General features: G+C 43.0%; 3 protein-coding genes across 3 annotated transcripts; all 3 read left to right on the forward strand.

The window, feature by feature from the left end:
* On the forward strand, nucleotides 1–13,551 carry LOC140374541 (IgGFc-binding protein-like). Its single transcript, XM_072461479.1, has 7 exons — nucleotides 1–106; nucleotides 888–983; nucleotides 1,436–1,570; nucleotides 11,068–11,091; nucleotides 11,493–12,091; nucleotides 12,157–12,724; nucleotides 13,442–13,551. Exons 1-7 carry the CDS (start codon nucleotides 1–3, stop codon nucleotides 13,549–13,551), a joined length of 1,638 nt encoding a protein of 545 aa, XP_072317580.1.
* An 82-nt stretch (nucleotides 13,552–13,633) lies between these two features.
* LOC140374542 (IgGFc-binding protein-like) lies at nucleotides 13,634–19,065 on the forward strand. Its single transcript, XM_072461481.1, has 10 exons — nucleotides 13,634–13,897; nucleotides 14,032–14,364; nucleotides 14,558–15,131; nucleotides 15,201–15,400; nucleotides 15,472–15,613; nucleotides 15,685–16,013; nucleotides 16,089–16,674; nucleotides 16,936–17,537; nucleotides 17,828–18,383; nucleotides 18,461–19,065. The coding sequence occupies exons 1-10, from the start codon at nucleotides 13,634–13,636 to the stop codon at nucleotides 19,063–19,065; spliced, it is 4,191 nt and encodes a 1,396-aa protein (XP_072317582.1).
* A 67-nt stretch (nucleotides 19,066–19,132) lies between these two features.
* Nucleotides 19,133–21,312, forward strand: LOC140373883 (alpha-tectorin-like). The gene is made up of 4 exons (XM_072460585.1): nucleotides 19,133–19,694; nucleotides 19,769–19,968; nucleotides 20,369–20,743; nucleotides 20,997–21,312. The coding sequence occupies exons 1-4, from the start codon at nucleotides 19,292–19,294 to the stop codon at nucleotides 21,285–21,287; spliced, it is 1,269 nt and encodes a 422-aa protein (XP_072316686.1). The 5' UTR covers nucleotides 19,133–19,291; the 3' UTR covers nucleotides 21,288–21,312.
* The last annotated feature ends 3,853 nt before the right edge of the window (nucleotides 21,313–25,165 follow it).

A 25,165-nucleotide genomic window follows, 5' to 3' on the forward strand; every position in this document is an offset into this window, starting at 1 on the left:
ATGGAAAGGAGTTCCAACAGCACTTTAGCTGGAGGGTTTGTAAATCTGTTTACTATTCGCCTCAGAGGAGACAGGAAGATGGTGCGCTCCACCAGAAATGTGGCAAGTACATCATAATGCACCTTTAAGAAAAAGTGCTGTTGTGGTAATGATGTGAATGTGAATTTTGATTTGCTCTTCAGCTTTTTCCTAGGATCAGAAAATTACATTCACACAGATATAGGAATTTATTTCACAAGTGCTATAGGAGTACTGAGTGTTATTCTCACCACAGACTATGAGCACTTAAATTCTGACACAGGGGATATTGTATTCTACAGAGCATCTTTCTGCAGATTTTGGGGGGAAAATGGACTTGAGGACAAAAGCATTCATGTGTGGAATGATATCTTGGACAACGTTGTCTGAGATGTTTTATTGAGGATCCGTCTTGATGCTTTCACCCAGATGCATGTGGAAGGAAGATAATGGTCCATCTCGACATTGTCATGGCAAAGCAGACCATCCAGCATTTACCAGCAGAGACCTGTGTTCTCAGGGAGGTCTTCAGTCTGTGCTGTGCCGTGCTCGCAGAGGCACATGTCATGCCTGAAAGAGCCTGGAGTCCACACTGTTTAAATATGTCAGACTTGGAAAAAAGTAAATAAAAATGTTATACAATCAAAACAGTAAATTAAACAAATAGGCCTACTACTGTACTTACCTTAAATTGTTTTACACAAAGACACAATGTGGTTATTTTTATAGTACCATATGTTCCCTGTTTTAATTGTCCTGGGGTGACTGACAACCACTAGATGGTGGTAATGCATCACTGGTCAAGCCTAACTTGTGCCCTGTTTAAATGCTCTATGCCTTGACTGACAGATATATTTGTATCTCCACAGACCAGCCCTGTCCTTCAACCACCGCTTATATTCTAAGTTCTGCCCCAGTTCACCTGTGCCTCAGCGTGGATAATAGCACCATTGAGTTTCCTCAAGGTTTTAAAACAACACTGCCTCTGTGAGGCTGGACTGGTTCGCAGCAGCCTGCTTTGCACCAGTCCAATAAAGTGTGGCTGTTTTCACCAAAATGAGTACAGAGCATGAAGTGTATGTGTGTATGTCTATTGAAGTTTTCCAGTTTAATTTTTTTGTTTGAGTAACTTTTGAATTGTATCTTTCGTGCAACAATTGGCTTGTTCGGAAACACATTTTTGTTCAGTCTAAACAAATCAGAAAACTCACTTTTATTTTTTGGAGAAAAAGTGTGTCACAAAAAGCCTAAAGTCACTAAGATATCACTTTTGAAATGTCTCTGAACAAAATTATAGAAGACTCAGGTAAATCATTCTCCATAACACATCTACATAACACTTGTCTAGAATCTACACCTAAACTGACTGTTTGTAGATGAATAGTGTTGAGTGGGGAGTGCCCTTTGCTGATGACAGTCGATTTGAAGTGTTCAGAGCCGGAGCGGGAGACAGTCAGCAGGGCATCAGGAGTGAAAATTGAGCTGTCCTTCATGCCGTACCTCGGGTTAACTGTGTCTTGGCACTGTGCCGCAACAATCAACAACTTGAATGGTGAGAAATCTGATGAGGGATACGAGATGGTCATCTGTCTAATAAAACTGCCTCAATCCTGGACAGATGCTTTGCCCCTGGACACCACTGCAATAAGAGTTGAAAAGATTGGTGTTTCACATCCCCACATGTGCAAAATACTTGTGACAACCTAAACGTAGGAATTCAACGAAATGCTCAAACATAACTGTAGACTAAACTGCAATGAGTGTAACCATCAAATCTTATTGAGCTGATGCAATGTATAGCCCCTCGAGGCAAAGGCTGTTGTGGTTTTGGGCGTTACAGAAATGAATGGAATTGAATTGAATAATCTCACAATACAGCAGACTTCACTTTAAAATAAGATTATTCAAGTGGAAGCTAAAAGTAGTGACCTAAATAATTATGTAAAAAGTATGACTACTATGTGAGGACTGAGAAACAAAACAAAACATTAAACATTGCCAAGATTCTGGAATTTCCAAAGATGCAAAACAAATATTTTTGTTTTAGGCTGCCCCAAATAAATTGTCTGTTTGCTGTAACCCGACCCACCATTTTTCAAGTGGGTAGGTAGGAAGTTAAATTCTTTATGCATTAAAGAATTAAAAAAATTGCATTAAAAAAATCTAATTTGAATATAGAATTTAATGATAATTTGCCTATGAAATCAAGTTAATATTATCATTTATCAAAAGAGATGATACCGTAAATGTACAAAACAAAAAAATGAATAAGTCCAGCCAATAAACGATTTTTGTACAGGACAAATTATTTTATTTTTTGGCTATTTTCATGTCGTAGAATCGTCGACGTCTTGGTCATCATATATAACAAATTCTGCATATTTCAGCCACTGTCAAATCCCGTTTTTTTCTATTCTGCCAGTGACACGCAGTGACCGCCAGGGGTCAGGCTTCAACAGACAATGACTTGAACGTTCTCCGGTCGTGTTAAGTTTCATTTTCATTTCTTTTTCGGCTTCGTAATATTTTTAGCGAGTTCCAGTGATACAAAATTATTCAACACAGCGCTTTTTTGAAAAAACGGTCGGTGAGTCTGCGAAATATAAGAAAAATAAAAGAATTTGGCATAATTTTGACAAAATGCTGATATTTTTTTCTTCAGTCGGCTATAATTTTGACGGCTCGGTCGGGTTACGGCAAACAGACATATTATTTTGCTCTGCCTTATTATGATTTTTTCTGGCCAAAGGCAAATTACCAGGACAGCTATAGAGTATAATGCATGACTCCGTAAAATCCATAATCTTAATAAAACTGAATCGTTTTTATGCTCTATTGTGTACAATTCAGAATCAGAGTCCGAAATTCCCATTGTCAGTGAACAGAATTCACAAACTAGGAACTTGCTTTGGCAATAAGGAGCAACATACAACAATAAATAATAAAAGTAGCAAAATATATCAAAAATGCAAAAAATGAGCAGTGCAATCTATGATTGTTGGTTTGAGTCGAGTATGAAATGTGGTTGCAAGTGTGAAAATAACAAATATTATCACATATAAGTCGCTCCGTAGTATAAGTACTGTATATCAGTATAAATAAGTATAAGTATAAGTTGCACCCAGGCAAAAACTATGAAAAAAGGGTGCGACTTCTAGTCCGGAAAATACGGCATTCTCAGACGATGAATGGGCTGCTGATGTCCCTCCTGCACTTGCCGACAGGTGAGTCTCCAATTTACAGAGAGCCAGACCATAAGTAGAAGGTGGTCGTGGTCCAGAGATGAACTCCTTTACTTTGTGCTGTGGTTGGAACCCCAACTTCTTATCAGGGCTATAGTCTCTGCTTCACCAGTCTGGTGAGTCTATACAAATACACTCAATTATGACTGACTTGAAATTCCATATGCCTTAACTTTATTGGATGATTGCTATAATGTGTTTGATGTTTTATTAAAAATGCCATGGACAAATTTTCACAAGTTCGGAACACACCTAATTTAAATCCACAATTCAGTATATTGACTTGCAAATGCTTTGCCCAAAGGTTTCTGCCCAATAGGCACACTAAATGTTATTTTTCTAATCATAGAACACCAAAGCTATGAGAATCCAAGAGAATCATATTTTTAATGTGACTGCATGGCTCAATCACATGACCTGCAGGACTGGAATTTCCCCATTGTGGGACAAATAAAGGCTTATCGTATCTGAACAAAAAATGAATGTAACTAAATTCTTTCGCTAGGCACCAAGATTGTGGGGAGACCTCAGAAACCCCCCCACCTGCACAGAGAGAGTAGAACCTCTCTGGTGATGGGCAGAGCTATACCAAATATCGATTAATTGATACTGACAGAGGTATTGAAAAGTATTCATATTCATGATCATCGATGCTTGAAATCTCTTTTTTTTATATTTTTGTAGTTCATTGTTCATATTTTATGTTTTCTACACATTTATTTCCTATTATTAAGATGCAGCCACTTGAGGAAGGTGAGGAGCAAAAAGCCTGTTGAGTGTCTGTGGCACAGTGGCAGAGTGGCTAACTAGCACTCTTGCCTCACAGCAAAGTGAGGCAAGTTTTCCGGTTTCTCACTGTCTGTTTGGGTTTCCACCATCAACCCAAAGCAGGAACAATAGATAAAATCCTCCAGCTATGGTCGTTCTGACCAAGTCAGGCACAAAATCTGGAGATTTATTTCTGTACCCAGCTGGCATGACCATAAGCTTTTTTAAAGAGGATTGTTTTAGTATTTTGTTAGGGTAGCTAGGTCTTAAATGAAGAGATTGTGTGGACCTCTTTAACATAGACAGGGAGCTGATTCCATAACACAGCTTGGTAGCTACTCTACGAGACTCTAGGGCCATATGTATGTGTGTGTGTATATATATATATATATATATATATATATATATATATATATATATATATATATATATATATATATATATATATATATATATAGTGTTTTGAAGTTCATTAGTTACGATTCTGGCACATAGTGCTCCGGAGCATTTGGCTCCTCATGATCACACCTCTTATTTAGAATTCCAAGCCCTGCGCTGTCAGCAATTGTGCTGACACCATATGTCAGGAAATTAGATCCTCTACGCCCAAATTAGTGCTTAAACCGGGGGCAAAATACAACCCTAAGTGTGAAGACACCCTAAAACTCCTCATCAGAATCTCCCTCAATCATCCTGTAGTGAAATCCTGCTTGTCAGCTACAAGAACAAGCGCCAGTATGTTAAACTGAACATTTATGAATCAGTTGTTATTGTAAGACACAATCATCACAATTATTAAAACAATTACTTAAAGGGTTTAAATAAAAATAAATAAATCAAGCTACAGTTCAAATTTGTATAATGATTTACCATTCCTTGTTTTATGAAATGTAAAACTTGTTTGAAAATGGATTTGCTCAACAGAGTACATTAGGATTTGAGAATCTTTCTCTAATCAGTTAAAACTGAAAGATTAAACTGATTAACTCAAGGTCCATTATGAAGGAGACAAATGTATGTTGAGTGAGATGCTGATGCTGATTTTGCTGGTAATGCGTGCTGGTCTTGCTCTGCTGGTCTATGCTGTTTTTTTCAGCAGGAACGGAGGAACTGGTTTTTCCAATCGCTCATATTGTGATTTGTCTGAACTTTTGAACTGACAGCTGGATTGTGTTATCGCTTATGGTTGCATCAGTTTACCACTATATGTAGCCCAAAGCACCAAAACGTGATGGCACTGGCAGTAGCTCGCAGCTGCCTCAGGTGAATACTGCCGTTGTGTCTTTGGGCAAGACACTTAACCTAACTCGCCCCCAGTGACTGGTGCCTTGATGGTAGAAAAACGCCATAAAATGTGACCATTTACCATTTATTTGTAAGAAAAATAAGGCACTACACTGCTCTAAAGTTAGAGAGTTAGCTAAAATAATTTCAATAGATAGATATTTTGATATTATACTTATTATGTAGAGAAGTCTATTGTTGAATATCAATGTCTGCCCCACATATTGGCCTCAAAATATCGGTAGCGCTTATTGCCTTCGACTGCTCTGGATTCTAAAATATTGGTATTGGCATCAGCCATAGAAACAGACTATAACAGCCATTCCTTAAAACGGCTTTTATTGTTTTAAAAACAAAACTGAAACAATCGAGACAAAGGGCACGTTCTCTATCACAAAATTGGGGTATAAATGCATCTTTACAATGTTCTGGTACAAAACACAGTGTACTGCAGCAAAAATGTTGTCCCAGCTGCACATGGGCTTGGCTCACTTCGGTTAGAGAACCAGCTCCACTGCTTTTTTTAAAACAAAACTTTCTAATATTCGATGGATTTCTATTGGCAGTTAATCAGTGTAGAATCTTTTTCCAATAATGAATAACCTATTCAAATTTAGTCTGTGGTTACATCATAATAAATTAAAAAAAAAGAAAATTACCTGTATCTCCGAGTTCTCATCCATCTCATCATTCAGGGTGCATTCACTACCAATATTTTGACTGGATCAGGACTAATCAAGGATTAGAAAAATGCCACATCAGCATTAATAAATCAGAATTAAAAAATGTATTTATAAAAAACAGATAAATAAATCTGTTCACCTAGTTAGAGTATCCAAAAAAAATATTACAGCAATCAGTTTACCAAATCTTCCATCCATCCATCTTCTGCCGCTTTATCCGGGGCCGGGTCGCGGGGGCAGCAGTCTGAGCAGGGACTCCCAGACTTCCTTCTCCCCAGACACTTCCTCTAACTCCTCCGGGGGGATCCCGAGGCGTTCCCAGGCCAGCCGAGAGACATAGTCTCTCCAGCGTGTCCTGGGTCTTCCCCGGGGCCTCTTCCCGGTGGGACATGCCTGAAACACCTCCCGAGGGAGGCGCCCAGGAGGCATCCGGAACAGATGCCCGAGCCACCTCAGCTGGCTCCTCTCGACGTGGAGGAGCAGCGGCTCTACTCCGAGCTCCCCCCGTGTGGCCGAGCTCCTCACCTTATCTCTAAGGGAGCGCCCAGCCACCCGGCGGAGGAAACTCATTTCGACCGCTTGTATCCGCGATCTTGTTCTTTCGGTCACTACCCAAAGCTCATGACCATAGGTGAGGGTAGGAACGTAGACCGACCGGTAAATAGAGAGCTTTGCCTTTCGGCTCAGCTCCCTCTTTACCACAACGGTCCGATGCAGCGACTGCATCACTGCAGCCGCTGCACCGATCCGCCTGTCGATCTCACGCTCCATCCTTCCCTCACTCGTGAACAAGACCCCGAGATACTTGAACTCCTCCACTTGGGGCAAGGACACCCCACCCACCTGGAGAGGGCAAGCCACCTTTTTCCGGTCGAGAACCATGGCCTCGGATTTGGAGGTGCTGATTCTCATCCCAGCCGCTTCACACTCGGCTGCAAACCGTCCCAGTGCATGTTGCAGGTCCGGGTTTGATGGAGCCATCAGGACAACATCGTCTGCAAACAGCAGAGATGAGATCCTGTGGTCCCCAAACCGGACACCCTCCGACCCCTGACTGCGCCTAGAAATTCTGTCCATAAAAATTATGAACAGAACCGGTGACACAGGGCAGCCCTGGCGGAGTCCAACATGCACTGGGAACAGGTCTGACTTACTGCCGGCAATGCGAACACAGCTCCTGCTCCGGTCATACAGGGACCGGACAGCCCTGAGCAAAGGGCCCCGGACCCCGTACTCCCGGAGCACCCCCCAAAGGACACCCCGAGGGACACGGTCAAAAGCCTTCTCCAGATCCACAAAGCACATGTGGACTGGTTGGGCAAACTCCCATGAACCCTCGAGCACCCGATGGAGGGTATAGAGCTGGTCCAGTGTTCCACGACCGGGACGAAAACCACTCTGCTCCTCCTGAATCCGAGGTTCGACTATCGGTCGGATTCTCCTCTCCAGTACCTTGGAATAGACCTTACCCGGGAGGCTGAGGAGTGTGATCCCTCTGTAGTTGGAACACACCCTCCGGTCCCCCTTCTTGAACAGAGGGACCACCACCCCGGTCTGCCAGTCCAGAGGCACGGTCCCCGAACGCCACGCGATGTTGCAGAGACGTGTCAACCAAGACAGTCCTACAACATCCAGATACTTTAGGTACTCAGGGCGGATCTCATCCACCCCCGGAGCCCTGCCACCGAGGAGTTTGCGGACAACCTCAGTGACTTCAGCTTGGGTGATGGATGAGCCAGCCTCCGAGTCCCCGGTCTCTACTTCCTCTTCAGAAGACGTGACTGAGGGATTAAGGAGATCCTCAAAGTATTCCTTCCACCGTCCGACGACATCCCCAGTTGAGGTCAGCAGGCCTCCACCCGCACCGTAAACGGTGTTTGTGAGACACTGCTTCCCCTTTCTGAGGCGCCGGACGGTTTGCCAGAATTTCTTTGGTGCCGACCGATAGTCCTCCTCCATGGCCTCCCCGAACTCCTCCCAGGCCCGGGTTTTTGCCTCTGCGACAGCGCGAGCCGCGGCTCGCTTGGCCTGCCGATACCCGTCGATGACCTCCGGAGACCTACAAGCCAGAGTGGCCTGATAGGCCTCCTTCTTTAGTCTGACGGCATCCCTTACTTCCGGTGTCCACCACCGGGTTCGGGGGTTGCCGCCACGACAGGCACCGGAGACCTTGCGACCACAGCTCCGAGCAGCCGCATCAACAATGGAGGCGGAGAACATGGTCCACTCGGACTCAATGTCCCCAACCTCCCCCGGGACATGGGAGAAGCTCTCCCGGAGGTGCGAGTTGAATACCCTACTGACAGAGGGCTCCACTAGACGTTCCCAACAGACCCTCACAATGCGCTTGGGTCTGCCAAGTCTGTCCGGCTTCCTCCTCCGCCAGCGGATCCAACTCACCACCAGGTGGTGATCGGTTGACAACTCTGCCCCTCTCTTCACCCGAGTGTCCAAGACACGCGGCCGGAGGTCTGATGACACGACAACTAAGTCGATCATTGACCTCCGGCCTAGGGTGTCCTGGTGCCACGTGCACTGATGGACACCCTTGTGCTTGAACATGGTGTTCGTTATGGACAATCCGTGGCTAGCACAGAAGTCCAATAACTGAACACCGCTCGGGTTCAGATCGGGGAAGCCGTTCTTCCCGATCACCCCTCTCCAGGTGTCACTGTCATTGCCCACGTGGGCGTTGAAGTCCCCCAGTAGAACAACGGAGTCCCCGGTCGGTGCACTGTCCAGTACCCCTCCCAAGGACTCCAAGAAGGCCGGGTACTCTGCACTGCTGTTCGGCCCGTAGGCCGCCACAACAGTGAGAGACCTGTCCCCCACCCGAAGGCGGAGGGACGCGACCCTCTCGTTCACCGGGGTAAACTCCAACACGTGGCGGCTGAGCTGAGGGGCTATCAGCAAGCCCACACCAGCCCGCCGCCTCTCCCCGCGGGCAACACCAGAGAAGTGGAGCGTCCAGCCCCTCTCGAGGAGATGGGTTCCAGAGCCCAAACTGTGCGTGGAGGTGAGGCCGACTATATCTAGTCGGTATCGCTCAACCTCCCGCACAAGCTCAGGCTCTTTCCCCCCCAGCGAGGTGACATTCCATGTCCCCAGAGTTAGTCTCTGTGTCTGGAGATCTGGTCGCCGAGGCCCCTGCCGTCGACTGCCGCCCAGATCTCTCTGCACCGGCCCCTTATGGATCCTCCTGCGGGTGGTGGGCCCACGGGAGGGCGGCCCCACGTCGCTCTTTCGGGCTGTGCCCGGCCGGGCCCCGTGGGGTAAGACCCGGCCACCAGGCGCTCGCCATGGAGCACCCATCCCAGGCCTGGCTCCAGGATGGGGCCCCGGTGACGCCGATCCGGGCGACGTGAACTGCCTTGATTGTGTCGTCGTCATAAGAGGCTTCTGAACCGATCTTTGTCTGACCCGTCACCTAGGACCTGTTTGCCTTGGGAGACCCTACCAGGGGCATGAAGCCCCCGACAACATAGCTCCCGGGATCATTCGGGCACTCAAACCCCTCCACCACGTTAAGGTGTCGGTTCAAGGAGGAGTTTACCAAATCTTCAAATATTATAAAAGATACTTCGGAAATCATCCAGTTACTACAAAGGAAAAAGGCTGCAACAAAGTTCCCTTATACATTTGTAGATGGCAGCTCTAACTCGTCTGTTCCTTATCAGATTGCTTGTTATTTCAATAACTTTTGGTGTCAAGGTGTCAATTTTGCCAATAGGATTGGTCTAACAACTTGACTACATCAAAAGTTCCTTTCCATCTCTGGATTGCTTTGACCCTCCTGACACTAAAGAAGTATGTGAGATTATTTTACAATTAAAAAAATCATCTCCCAGACATGATGGCATCAGTGCTACAAAGTAGTTCTAGAACTAAAACGCAAAAGCAATGGCAGGATTTACAAGAAAAACATCTAGAAAAAGAACCTTGATAAAAATTGTACAAGAAGGTGGGTAAGGCTGGGATGCTGTTGGTCTTGCTGGTCTTGCTATGCTGGTCTATGCGGATTTTTTCAGCAGGAACGAAGGAACAGGTTTGTCCAACCCGTCTCATAATGTGATTGGCTGCATCTTTTAGTGGCCTTAGCCTATATAAATTGATGCCGATTAAATGTGTCCATTTAGTGTTCATCTGTGCAGGTAAGGTGTCCTCTTTAGTCTGTACTCTACAATTGTTATTAGAGAATTCAAGATTATCAATGTAAACTATTCTCTTCTTTCAGGCATGGGTTCCATGTTGCTGCTTTGTGCTGCACTTCTTTTCTTCAGCTGTAAGTCAGTTTTTATTTCAATCATTTAACATACTGTTAGTAAAATAATTTACTTTTCTTAAGTCTAATGGAAAATCCTACCAAAGTAGGAGTTATCTATTTAAAGAATATTGACTATTGAATAGCAGCTCTTTATTTCTGGCCCTGTGTGTGGCCAAGTCATGGTTTAATGTCAAATCAAATCAAATCAAATCAATTTATTTTTGTAAGGCCCAAAATCACAACAACAGTTGCCTCTGAGGGCCACTTAATGTGTCGTGAAGTATCCGTGTCGTCACCTCCATCAGCTGAGTCCATTGTTGGTGCAGAAGCTGGTGCCTCTGTGAAAGAAACCTAATGTTAAACAGGTGAAGAATTCAAGGGAGCAGCACAAAGAATGGCCATCTAAATAGAAAATAGCTTTTGTTGGGAATAGCATTTACCTTCTGCTGCTATTGAGAGTGATCTATTATAGCGAGTGGGTCACACAGAAGTGTCATCTAAATCCCTCAGGCTCTGGCAGGGCCCTGAATGTTCTTTTCACAGCAAAGGCACATATTGATAATATTTCTGTTATACAATTATATTGTTTGTGCAAATAACTAATGGAGTGCTGCAGTGGAGCAGAGTGAGCAGTACAAATCTATGTAAGTGGTTATCACAAAAGGCAATCCATCCATAATAGACTAGATAGTCTGCATCTGTTCACTGTGGAAGGACATTAGTCATTCACTGTTTAGTACTGTAACCCCAAAGTTATGATTTGATACTTATTATATCATCTTTACATATTTTCTTGTGTTTCTTTCAGGCCCATGTCAGGCTTTGAGGCCAGGTAAGAGATGCGAAGAAAATTTTGATAAAAGGTGGCTATTTTGACTCACACGTTCAGTCCCACAATTCTCTCTTGCCATTTGAATTTTAGGCATAACTCACTCTCATTTTAAATAATGTACATTTACTTTACAATATTTCAAAACAAAAAGTTGTCAATGTTTAATACATTTCAAGTCCAGATATAAAAACAAATTTACAGGTAACTTTCAAGTGAATATGGATGTGTAACAAATGTATGCAAAAATTTGATTGTGGCTAATATCCCTAATAATGTTATTTTTAGTTTATGTCATTATTTGTACATTTTGAGATAGGAAATTAAGTAACAGTACAGTAGATGTTCCCCCAAATAATATGTTGTTTGATTATATACATGAATGTGTATTTTTCCTTGTTTAGCACCTAGATGTCCAGCCAACAGTCAGTATGAGCTCTGTGGCAGCGCTTGCCCTGCCACCTGCTCTGATCCCGACGCCACCTTGAAATGCAAACGCCCCTGTATTGAGACCTGCTCATGCAAGAAGGGTTTTTTGTGGAGTGGAAATAGATGTGTTCCTGCTAAAAAATGTGGCTGCACCTACAACGGGCGTTATGTTCCTGCCGGAGAGTCGTTTTGGGCAGACCAGAACTGTCAGAAGTGGTGCAGATGTGATCCCAAAAGCCAAAAGGTGGATTGCAAAGACAAAGGCTGTAGGAATGGAGAGCAGTGTCAAGTTGTAGATGGCATCAGGAAGTGTGCAGCCATCTCTGTCAAAACATGTCAGGCCACAGGTGACCCCCATTATAAGACCTTTGATGGGAAGAAGTTTGATTTCCAAGGCACGTGTGTTTATCAGCTTACTGCTCTGTGCTCCGAGGATCCTGAGTTAGTGCCATTTGAAGTTTATGTGCAGAATAACAACAGAGGCAATAAAGCTGTTTCCTTAACTAAGTTAGTGGAAGTCAAGGTCTTCTCCATCAGCATTGTGATTACACAAACACATAAAGGACATATCCTGGTGAGTTTACAGCTAGAGATGTAGTAATAGTTTTTCTGAAATACTCACATTGATTTCTTTTTCAGGTAAATAATGAGTTAGTAAACCTCCCAATCAGTCTTCAAGATGGAGATGTGAATGTGTACAAAAGTGGGATGTACGCCGTCGTTCACACAAACTTTGGACTAAAGGTTATCTTCAACTGGCAAAGTGCTGTTTTTGTAACTCTGCCCAGTGTGTACATGGGAGCAGTGTGTGGCCTATGTGGCAACTACAATGATAAACCAGCGGATGATCTCATTCCTAAAAACGGCAACAATCCTGCCAATCCAGCAGACTTTGGTGCAAGCTGGAGAGTGGCAGAGATACCGGGATGTGTTGACCAATGTAAAGGAAATTGTCCGGATTGTGACAAAACTGAGATGGTTCAATATGAGAAAGAAGATTTTTGTGGCATTATCAGAGATCCTACTGGTCCTTTCCGTGACTGCCATGCCAAAGTAGACCCTGCAGGCTATTTTGAAGACTGTGTGTATGACGTCTGCCTGTTTAGAGGAAGAAAAGATGTGCTGTGTCAGTCTATCACAAGCTACACTTCTGCTTGTCAAGCAGTAGGAGCCAAAGTCTACAGCTGGCGCACCGGTCAGTTCTGTGGTAAGTTTGTTTTCTTAATCATGAAATCTAGACTTTTGAACCCCAGAGGGCATATTTTTCGTGCACTTTTCTATCATCATATCCATGCAGAGGCGTAGCTTCCCAACAGGTAATAAAGGCAATAGCTTGGGGCCCCTTGATCACCAAGGGTTAGGCTACAACAGGCTCATTAGTATTTACATTTAATTGACAGGTCTCTCTATTGACTGTAGTTTTATACTAGCCACAATAGGTGGGATGACATCAGTGAGCCAGAGGAACTATACTGATGTTTTTTTAAAGCTCAAAGTTAAAGAGAAGAAGGGGAGGATTCTGACTGGTAAGCCCGTTCAAATGTTTCGCTTGGGGCCCCTAGACTCCTTTGCAAAGTCACTGTATCCATGTCTCTCCATTTATGCTATTGAGGGATCGAGCTATATCACAGGTAGCTCAATTATCCATCTGGAATCTCGCCAAAAGCAGTCAGGAAAAGGTGGAATATCATGAGGAATATTTGAATCTGATCAAGCTGAGAAGTCAAACTGTTGTTAAATTCAGTGAGAGAAAAGGACAGACTTCTTCTCCGTCGTCAAATACACAAAGTGTTTCTGTGCATCCCAAAAATATATATATCGATACATTTGCTAAATACACCAACTTACATCTATCGGCATATTATGTTTGTTTAGTTTTGGTATTTTTGACTTCCATGATCTGTGATTGGTCCGCCACTCAGAGGCCAGCTCAAATCTAACAAGGGCAAGCCCAACCAGATGGATTCTGTAGAGTTTGTAACACTTTTCGAGAGAATTCATCTATCTGGCCAGGTTTGCAGGACCATAGAGTAGAGGAGTAACTTGAAGGAGTAACTTATTCACTCAATCAAACCTGCACTCATAAATAAATTCAAAATGTTGTTTGTTCACAGCTATGAAGTGTCCAGTCCATAGTCACTATGAGGTTTGTGCAGATGCTTGTCCTGCTACCTGTCAGAGCCTGAGCCCTCCAGAGAACTGTAAGGAATTGTGTAAAGAGGACTGCGCCTGTGATGATGGATACATCCTCAGCGGAGACAAATGTGTGGAATCCACAGAGTGCGGTTGTGTCTATGAAGAACGCTACTACACCTTTGGCCAAGTGTTTTACCCCAATGGACAATGTGAGGAAGAATGCAAATGTGGACAAGATGGAGAGGTACATCATTTTTATATGATATTGAAATATTAACATTTAAATACAGTAAAGCCAAGAGAAAAAAATCAATAGAGTACATACCAACCCTGTTTGAAATTTCTATACATGTTTATTTGTTTTTTTCTTTTCCTTAGGTTGAATGTAAGAAGTTCTCTTGTGGTCCGAATGAAAAGTGTGCAATAGAGAATGGCGTCCAGAAGTGTCACCCAGTTGGGAAGGGCGTGTGTCAAGCCTCCGGTGATCCCCACTATACCTCTTTTGACGGGAGGAAATTTGACTTCCAAGGAACCTGCACCTATATCCTGTCCCAGAGCTGCGGTCTGGAGGGAACACACCTCACGTCCTTCTCAGTTCAAGTGTTGAACGAGGAGTGGCCCAGGAACAGGAGGGCATCAGTCACAAAGCTTGTTGCTGTGAAAGTCTATGACACAACATTCATTATGAGAAAGAACATGTTTGGAGTTCTGGTAAGTTCATACATTTCACACAGCAACAAGTTTACAAATATTGAACTTACATTGTTTTCTGTGAATAAATGAATTGTTTTTTATGTGTAATTGCTGTGACTAACAGAAATTCTTACACTGACCTAAAGAATACTACAATGTTCAGACTATTGTATTCTGCTCTTTGTAATTTATTGTTTTTATTGTTTTTTAGGTGAATGGAATTTTAAACAATCTCCCTTTAAATATTATGGACGGTGCAGTCCTGGTCTACCAGGAGGGGACTAATTATGTGATTGAGACCGATTTCGGGCTTCGAGTCAGCTATAACCTCATATACCTTGTTACTGTGACAGTGCCTGGCAATTATCGCGATAAGGTCTGTGGCCTGTGCGGTAACTTCAACGGCAAACCCAAAGATGACTTTAAAATGCCTAATGAAAAACTCACTGACAATGTCAACACCTTTGGAAAATCATGGAAAGTCAACATTCCAAATGTTGTGTGTTCCAATGGCTGTGAAGGAAATGAATGTCCCAACTGTGACGAAGCACGAAAGGCTGTGTTCTCCAGGTCCACCTACTGTGGAATAATAACAGCTCCACAAGGTCCTTTCTCAGAGTGCCACAGTAAACTGGACCCACAGCTGTACTTTGATGACTGTGTCTTTGATGTCTGTGCGTCTAATGGAGAAGGAAAGGTGCTCTGTGACAGTGTAGCGGCCTATGCCTTGAACTGTCAAATCGCAGGAGTGGATGTGAAAAGCTGGAGGTCTCCCTCCTTCTGCCGTAAGTGCTGTCTATTTTCAAAGTGCTGTTAAATAGTTTGTAATAAAACAATGTCTTCATATTTTTCAGCAATGAAGTGCCCAGCCAACAGCCACTATGAAGTGTGCGCAGATTCCTGCTCTGCTGCCTGTCCTGGCCTCACAGAAATAGTGCAGTGTCCCACCGGCTGCACAGAGGGATGTGAATGTGACGCAGGGTTCATGTTCAATGGACAAACATGTGTCAAAGAGGACGAGTGTGGCTGCTATGACCAGGGAACAACGTACAAGGTACTTTCAATAATGAAGTCATTTGAAAACAAGTGTCAATATTGATGCCCGATAATGCTCTTTGCACTTAGCCTGGTGAAGTGGTTTACAATGAAGACTGCACTACAAAGTGTATGTGTAATTCAACTACAGGCCTGGTTTGTGAAAATCACTCATGTCCTCGAGGCACCAAATGCACAGTGAAGAAAGGCATTCAGGGATGCTACAACACAGGCAAGGCCCACTCTGACACAACCGGAGGAACAGATGATACGTGGACTTACAAGTACCTCTCTTTGTCGTAGATCCCTGCAAAGATGCAAACTGTCGTGTTAAAGAAAAGTGTCGTGTTGAAAAGGGTGAAGCTGTGTGCGTCCCAGAGTACACTGGTGTCTGCTGGGCCTGGGGCGACCCACACTATCACACCTTTGATAAGTATAACTTTGACTTCCAAGGCACATGCAGATACGTCATCTCTAAAACATGTGGAGACTTGGACGGTCTAGTGCCCTTCTCAATCACAGAGAGAAATGACAATAGAGGGAACAGAGCTGTTTCCTACGTCCGAGAGGTGGAGGTATCTGTGTATGGATATAGTATCATTGTGCGCAAGAACCAAGTCGGCAAAGTCACTGTAAGATTTCCCTATTAGGCATTATTCAGCAAGCTTCAAATGCATCTTTGAAAACATGAATGTGTGTTTTTACAGGTGGACGGAGATCTTTTAAACCTGCCAGTGCTTTTGGATGAGGAAGACACTGTTGTGTCTCTAGTTCAACAGGGGAATAAAATCAAAATCAAGACAGACTTCGGTCTCACTGTCACTTACGACTGGAACCAGGCACTTGTGATCAGGCTCCCGAGCTCTTACTACAACCATGTCTGTGGCCTGTGCGGCAACTTCAATGGCAACCGCCGCGATGAGCTTCAAAATCCAGCCGGCAAATCTGTGTCCTCTATCGTCGAATGGGCCAAAAGCTGGCAAACCCCTGAGCAAGATAAGGACAGTCCGTGCTGGGACACGTGCGAAGGAAACTGTCCAACTTGTGATGACGACCAACGTAAGCTATATGAGACTGAAGCCTTCTGCGGAGCCCTCACCACCAAAGTCGAAAATGTGTTCCAGAAGTGTCATGATAAAGTGGACCCTGATGCGTTCATGAAAAACTGTGTGTTTGACATGTGTTTGAATAATGGAGACAAGAAGATGCTCTGTCAGGCTCTGGCCTCCTACATCGAGGAATGTCGCGACGAGGGAATCATTATCCAAGGCTGGAGGAAGAAATTTGGCTGTCGTGAGTATTTTTGACTAACATGCTGTTAATTTGATCGATACTGTTGTTAATTTACTACATATTTTAAAATGTTAAAACAAATACAAAATAACACAAAAACACAATAATGTCAATATTATCAAACCAAATGGTAATATTTAACAAACAGCACTCACCCTTGAAATAAATACATCTATCTTTAAAATGTTAGTAATATATTATCATTAATAATTATGATAATAACAATAAAGTTATAATTGTCTTTGTATAACTTTTTTGCAGCAATGAACTGTCAGCGCCACAGCCACTTTGAAGAATGTGCCAGCCCATGCCAGCCGTCCTGCCCCTTCCCAGAACAAAAGGAGATATGCACAGCTGTTTGCGTAGAGACATGCGTGTGCGATGAGGGTTATGTCCTCAGTGCTGGGGTCTGTGTGCCGGAAAAAACCTGTGGCTGCTCATATCAGGGCCGCTACTACAAACCAGGCCAACAGTTTTGGGAGGACCAGGCTTGTAGGCGCCTCTGTGATTGTGACACAACTCTGGGTATGGTGATATGCAAAGACGCGTCCTGCTCTGCCAATGAGCAGTGCACAGTGGTGGATGGGGTCCGTGGCTGCACCCCCACCAGCTATGCTATCTGTAGAGCCTCGGGTGACCCCCATTACCGCTCTTTTGATGGTCGCAAATTTGACTTCCAAGGCACATGTGTGTATCAACTGGTAGCTCTGTGCTCCAGACGACCTGGTCTGGTGCCATTTACAGTGAATGTGCAGAATGAGCACAGAGGCAACAACAAGGCCGTGTCCATCACCAAATCTGTCACCTTCAGAATCTATGGAGCCACTATCACTATCAGCAGAGACATCCCCAACAAAATCTTGGTGAGTGCAGACGTGTCAAATTGGCCTTTAGACTGGAACCAGGCAGAAGCATTTTGAAGAGGACAAAACGGGACACTGTATTAGTTTAAGGGATAAAGAACCAGGACACATACTCTGACATGTGGGAATAAAGGCAGAATTTCATATTATACATTTGCACACAAGTTAGTTAAATTTCAAAATCATTTTTCAATTAAACTGAGACCTAGCTGCATATCAATATAGATTAGGCTGTATAATTATTCAATCTATAAACTCCTTAACATATCCGCTCTTTGTGTTCTCCTCAGCTTAATGGACAGCTCGAGTCTCTGCCTCTGGTGTACAGTGATGATCTGAAGGTGTATCGCTCCGGCAAAAAAGCCGTGGTGGAAACAACTGCTGGCATCACTCTGACCTTTGACTGGCGCTCCACTGTCACTGTGACTCTGCCCAGCAACTACCAGGGCGCCGTGTGCGGTCTGTGTGGCAACTACAATGGAAGACCCCAGGACGATCTGACCATGCGCAATGGCCAGACTGCTGCAAATGGAGAAGAGCTGGGCGAGAGCTGGCTGTTGGCCCTTGTTCCAGGCTGCCAGGGGCCATGGTGCCATGCTTGTACAGACTCCCAGAAAGAAATGTATAGAGCACAGAAATACTGCGGCATTATCGCAGACAAAGACGGGCCTTTTAAAGAGTGCCACAGTGTGGTCGATCCTGCCCCATATCTGGAGGACTGTGTGTTTGATGCCTGTCAGTATAATGGGCACTCTAGCTCAGTATGTGAGGCCATTAGTGCGTATGCCTCTGCCTGTCAGAGCTCTGGAATAACAGTCCTCTCCTGGAGAACAGAAGATTTCTGCCGTAAGTTTATTTCAACTTTCAGCTTTAACAATTCAGTGTTTTATGTTGCTCAAACCTTCTTTGTTCTTGTCCCGTAGCGATGGTGTGCCCCGCTAATAGCCATTACACCCTCTGTGCCACGGGCTGCCCAGAAACCTGTGCCAGCTTAACCTCTGTGACCTGCAAAAGACCCTGTACAGAAGCTTGTGAATGCGATGAGGGCTTCCTGCTGAGTGGGGATGTGTGCGTGCCTGTTAAAGACTGTGGCTGCTCCTATGATGGACACTATTACAAAATAGGAGACATCTTCTATCCAGAGGACAAATGTGTGGAGAAGTGCACATGTGGAGAGAACGGAGCAGTTTCATGTGAAAATGCCAAGTGCCGTCCTGGTGAGACGTGTAGGCTCGTGAACGGTGTGAAAGGCTGCCACCCCGAGGGCCAGGCCAAGTGTGTGGCTTCTGGTGACCCACATTATATTTCCTTTGATGGGCGCAGGTTTGATTTCCAGGGTACCTGCGTTTATGTTCTGGCTAAGGTTTGTGATGATGACAAAGGCCAGCTAACACCATTCACTGTAACCCAGGGGAATGAGAAGTATGGAAATGGAAAAGTTGCTGTGACGAAGTCTGTTACAGTGGCTGTCTATGGTTTTGTCATCTATATTCAACAAAGAATCTCCTGGAATGTCATTGTAAGTTAAACTGTTTCTATTTAATACAGATAAAAAACCAAAAACCATAATGTTTGATTATTTTGTTTAGGTGAATGATGAACTTGTCAAGCTTCCCCTGTTCCTTCATGATGGGCGCATACAAATCACTCAAGAAGGCCGCAACATTATTGTTAGAACTGACTTTGGTTTGACAGTGCTGTATGACACTGTCTATTATGTTGAAGTCATTGTGCCATCCAGTTATGTGGAAAGGATGTGTGGCCTTTGTGGCAACTACAACAAGAACCCCAAAGATGACTTCATGCTCCCAAATGGCAAACCGATCAATAATGTTGATGAGTTTGGAAAGGCCTGGGTCGTGGATCTTCCTGGATTCTTGTGCGGAGGATGTGGTGGTCAGTGCCCAGTCTGTGATGAGGCCAAAGCAGCTTCATTTGGAAAGCCTGAGTCCTGTGGTATCATAAGTGCACCAAATGGGCCTTTTAAAGATTGTCACAGCAAAATTGATCCAGCGACTTACTTTTCTCACTGTGTCTTTGATGTCTGTGCGATGGATGGCAATAAGGATACTCTGTGCAACAGTGTCCTGGCATACGCCCTGGCCTGCCAGAGTGCTGGAGTTCAGATCCAGTCGTGGAGGACAGACTCCTTCTGCCGTAAGAAACACAAACATAAGTACGTAAAAAGGTGCTTTTCTATCCAGTGTTTTAACTACAGACATTTTTTGCAGCTGGTTTGTGCCCAAAGAACAGCCACTATGAGCTGTGTGCTGACACCTGTGGAGTCACCTGTGCTAATCTAATGTACCCAGTCACCTGTTCTAAGGCCTGCTTTGAAGGATGTCAGTGTGACCAGGGCTTGGTTTTTGACGGGGTTCATTGTGTTTCTATGGGCAACTGTGGATGTGAACACAACGGCAGATACCTAACGGTAACATTTATGCTTACTAACATTTATGCTTTCTTCTACTGAAAGTGTTTTTCAGACTTCCTATAAGTGATCTGTTCTTCTGTATCTACCTTTGTATCTACCTGCGTTGCACCAATGAATTTTCCCCATGTGGGACAATAAAGGAATATCTTATCTTATCTTATACATTAGATGAGAGGTGAAACAATGATGCACTCACACTTGTTTACAAAACACATTTTATTTTTTAAATCTTTCCGAATGACAATAGAAATAAATACTAAAGATTCAAAATTCACATTATCCCAGATTTGGAAGATTACACTTTTCAACTCCTTCAAACATCCAAAATGCCTCTTTTGATTTATTATCTAGAAGATCTCTTATTGTTCACCTCTAACTTAAACATATTTGTTTACAGGTTGGTGAAACTGTCGTGGATCCAGAATGTAAGTCCAAATGTGTGTGCAAGGCGTCTGGGACAGTGAAATGTCAAAGATTGTCCTGCGGCAGCGGATTTTGTGAAGTCCGAAATGGTGTCAGAGACTGTCACGTGACACAAGGCCAATGTATCATCAACCAGGATGGCCTTCTCTCCTCCTTTGACGGCATGACTGGACCCATGGGTGCTCTGGGGGCTTTTGAGGTGGCCTCTTTGTGTAATGTCACTGCAGATCTTTGGTTCAGGGTCGTGGTAGATGTACGGAGCTGCAGGAAAAGGACCTTTTCTGTGGAGACAATTTATGTCTTCACCAAAAACACAACCATCGCAGTGAACAGTCTGCATGAAGTTTGGGTGAGAGAACAATATTGTAATTATAACAATGTCTATGGTTAGTATCCCCATTGAACAGTGTGTAAAACTGTAAGGTTAAAATACATTGCATTGTTCAAGCAGCAGCATGTTAAAAAACTAGAGAGGACTACTACAACACCACACATTATTCAAAAATGTTTACCACCCTATGTCAAAATACATTATTTAGATTCAGAAATATTATTATGAATATTTTTTAATGAATTATAATATTTTTCTTTCTTATGTTCAGGTAAATGGCAGAAAAGTGTCTCTTCCTTGGAAAATGGGATTTGAAATATACGTGCACATCTCAGACAGGAGCGTTGTCATCGAGAGGCCGTCAGCTGTTAAGGTCACATACTCCATCTCGCTGGAGGTCACTGTGATTGTGGACGCCAGCTTCTCCTATAGAATGTGTGGGGCCTGTGGTAACTACAATCACAACTCCAAAGATGACATGATGACGTCAGATGGAAAAAGCGCTAAGGATGTGTCTGCGGTCGTGCGTTCTTGGAGTGCGGGCGACTTTTCAAGCTGGTAAGTTTTCAGAAAAAGTACATCAAGTCTAATTATGATCTTACATTTTTGCATCAAATATTACCAAGCTTGCAATCTATTAGGTGCTTATCATTCAAGGACGCCTAAGACTTTTCTGGGTGCTATTTCTATTTGAGCCCTTGTCTGTAGTTCTGTGCGTATGTTTAGCCCCCCTGAGGCCTGAGCTGGGCCTTTGAAGACATGGTCATTTCCCCCATGTCTGCAAATGCAGTAAAAGTGGACAACAAATAGCTTGTTTGTATCTAATGTGTTGCATGTAATTGCCTGCAATGGAATGCAATGTGCGAACTATGATATACATTAGGAACAGAAAGTCTCTGAGGCCTGGCCCTGCACCAATCATGATTCAGAGCTAGTGCAGCCTCTGCAGCTCAGTGAAGGAATTCTGGAGGTGCTGAGCTGAACACGGGGCATGGTTTGCTCATGATAATCTTGGCAACCAAAGTTCAGTTGTTGTGATAGTAGTTATTTCTAATATTAGTTATTTCTCAGTAAGAGAGCAGGTTTCAAACAAAATATTTTGGAAACGAGTTAACTGTTTATGTCTGGAGTTTTGTTATGGCTGAGAGAACATGAATTTAACTCCTTTTTCTTTTCTTTTCTTTTCTTTTCTTTTTCTTTTTTTACAGTGGCCTCTATTGAAGCAAATTATTTGGTTCAAAGGTAAAAAAAAATATGTACCGTGTATTTTAGTGTGTGTGATTATGTCCTGATTCAACCTTGTGACACGTCTTTCTTTAAAGCTGGTTAAAGAGCCATGTTTGAAAAGCATTTACAAGTTGTATATCTTCAAAGCCTGCAATCTTCTTTTATCACCTGAGTTATGGGAATATTATGGACGGGATCTTTTTCTTCTTATTTTGGACGAACAGCTCTATCTTGTGGTGAAAAGCTGTATCACCCACCTCCAACTAATTATATCTGTAGTTGCTAAATCATTTGTATTTTTCTTTTACTGACCAATAAATACATTCATTACATTCCTGTATGTTGTTGTCATTGCTTTACAAAAATGTGAAGATTTTTTTACATGCTTGATGGCCAAGTTTGAAATGTGTCACTTAAATATGGTGAGACCTTAAGAAGTGTTTTAATGAGGCTCAGAGAAATGAGGCTGTGTTTAAGGTACCAGCATTACGTTTTGATTGATAAGGAAAGGCATTTTATATTAAACATCAAACTGACTGGACTCTGGTCTGGAGCAAACTTAGGACGTTGTTGACCGCACTTGAATTACTGCAGTATGAATGAAGAGACCTTCTGTGAACCCAGAAAGCTGCCTCTGCTGGCTGATCTGATACTAAAACCACAATAATACATAAATCATTTAAAGATAGTCAAGTAGTAAAAGTTAGACATTTGAAAGTATGGTGCTCACCCCTTGAAACAGTAAGTTTGACTAAATTGTTGTACCGTGTGGAATTTGCATGTTCGCCCTGTGCTGCCACATAAAACCTAAAACATGCAGTTAATCCTCCAGCTTCATACTCATGACCATAATCCTCACTCAAGATCTGGAAATGGGTCCACTGTGGTTCCCCACTACTTGTGACAGGTTGTTTAAGTCTAGAGACATAAAGCATGAGTCAAATGCAGATGTGAAATTATCTAATAGAGACAACAGTGTATTCTTTAATTTGTAGTAAATCCATTTGGTCTTTGGTCTTTTCTTTGCTACAATTTAATTGGTAAGGTGCAATCACACACAATAATAGTGGGATCATCATAAAGAGGTAGTCTTTGGGATGGTGGCTGATGCTGCCTGGGAGCTACGAGTGAATGAAAATATACAAGCAGCAGACTGTGTGAGTAAGTGACCAGTGTGCTGTGTCAGCAGGAGCAGTTGTGCACTATGACAGAGAGCTCCGGTGCACTGCAAAGGACCAGCTAAAAACAACAGACAGCAAATAACTCAGTCCTCTAGCAATCAAACCGCTACATAATACATTTTATTGGCTCACTATTTAGCTACTATTGTTCATATGAAAACATCAACATACAAACATAAGCAGTATAATGTATAATAATTCACATTTATGGAAAGTGACATTTTCAGCTTCATTGTTCAATTGTTATGGTAATCTAAAAGGCAAACAAAGATTATATAAAATTAACTGTAGATGTTTATGTGATACAGTTATGTAGATATTAGATACATACAAAAACTCACCTCTACTTCATTGTACTGCATTTAGGATGGAAAACAATGTTGAGGATTTACTTGGCTTTATGAAAATTGTATGTTAGTTATAAAAATAAAAAATACCTCTTGGAACACCTGATTCAGCATCAGCCCCTCTTGGTCTTCACATGAAGAATCCAAATTTTAACAGCATTCATAACTAAAACAACATAACTTTCCACAGGCATGTGATTTGTTATTGCCTTTCTCTGTTCTATGGCATAAAGAAACAGAGTCAGTAGAATACAGTGACCATGTCTGTGCAGCAACTAACATGGTGCAGTACAGTCTGTGAAAAGAGAGAAGAGAGAGAACAAATGAGCAGCAGAGCATAATTTGACACTCTTTATAGCCGGCTAACACCACAGTCATTCATTTAGGTATTTGTGCCAGCGCCAAGTTAAAATGAGAACGCAGCTTATCTTAATTGTACTTTTCGATATTTCAATTCTAATAATACATACATACATATGTCAGAGGGTGAGTCCAGTGACGGGAGTGATAAAAATATAATAAAACCAAAGTGATGGACAGCGTTGTACATAAGAAAACATCAGCTGTAAATGTGAGTTTATTTCTCACAGCAGGATACAAGTCCCCTGACCTGACTGTTAAGTATATGGGATACATATGCTTTTCTCGTCTCTGTATGTGCGGTATAATAAACAGTATCTTATGTGTAGGGGCAATGTACAGAGACATTAAGTTAGTAAAAACAGAGATGTTCTGCGCCTACACTTATAATCCCTTGCGAGGGAAATTCATTATTTGTATTTGACCCAACTTTCAATACCACATGGGGCAACCTATTTCTTTCTATTCATCATTATTATTGCAATGTATTTATACAGCGCTTTTCCACCTTCAATTAACTCAAAGCTTTTTCTAGGCAATGTGGTGAAGTGTCTTGGCTAAGGACGCAACAACAGTTCCTTAAAAGTCCCATAACATGCAAAATCGACTTTTCAGAGCTTTTAACCTCCTTACATTGCTATTTGTGCTTCATTTATGTACCCAGAGTGTTTTTTTGATTGATTCCCGCAGTGTTTAGCTATATTACAGACTATCTCCTTTCCTCGAATCTCCAAACTGACGGGGGGTGTCTACAAGACCACGTCATACCCACAGGCACGCGTCATCATCCCCCCTCACCCTCCCCCTCCCCCCTCTCCACCAGCCTCCCCCTCCCGCCTTGCATTTCCGGGTTGGTGAGGGGGTCCAAGGTATGGGTGATTTTTCTAAACTATTATGTTAAGGGTGTTGCACAACCCTTATTATTATCAATCATACACTTAGGATAGACTACGAAATGTGAAAAAAAGCATGTTATGGCACCTTTAAGCACCTCACTGTGGCACCTGGTATTCCAGCGGTCTCGGATTAGCCCTAACCACAGTTAGGGTATTTTATTTTAATTTTTTTTTTCAGATTTGGTCGGCAGGTACGGAGTTTACCCTCATATTTTGGACGAATTATAGCCAAAACGCTGGCACCCTAAGCTTCCAACGGCATATTAATGCTGTTGACAAAGACACTATAGTTACTGTTGACATGCTATGTTTCTGGATTTAATGCACCTAAAGGTTGAAAAGGGGTCACTATCTCCCTGCCCAATGAAGTAGAGGTGCACGGCACTGGGAAGTCCTCTAACACAGTCCTCATTGGAGCTTCTCAAAAAA

Source organism: Eucyclogobius newberryi, unplaced genomic scaffold, assembly GCF_026437365.1.
Source record: "Eucyclogobius newberryi isolate DKJ021-1_F unplaced genomic scaffold, fEucNew1.0.hap1 SCAF_3, whole genome shotgun sequence".
NCBI lineage: Eukaryota > Metazoa > Chordata > Actinopteri > Gobiiformes > Gobiidae > Eucyclogobius > Eucyclogobius newberryi.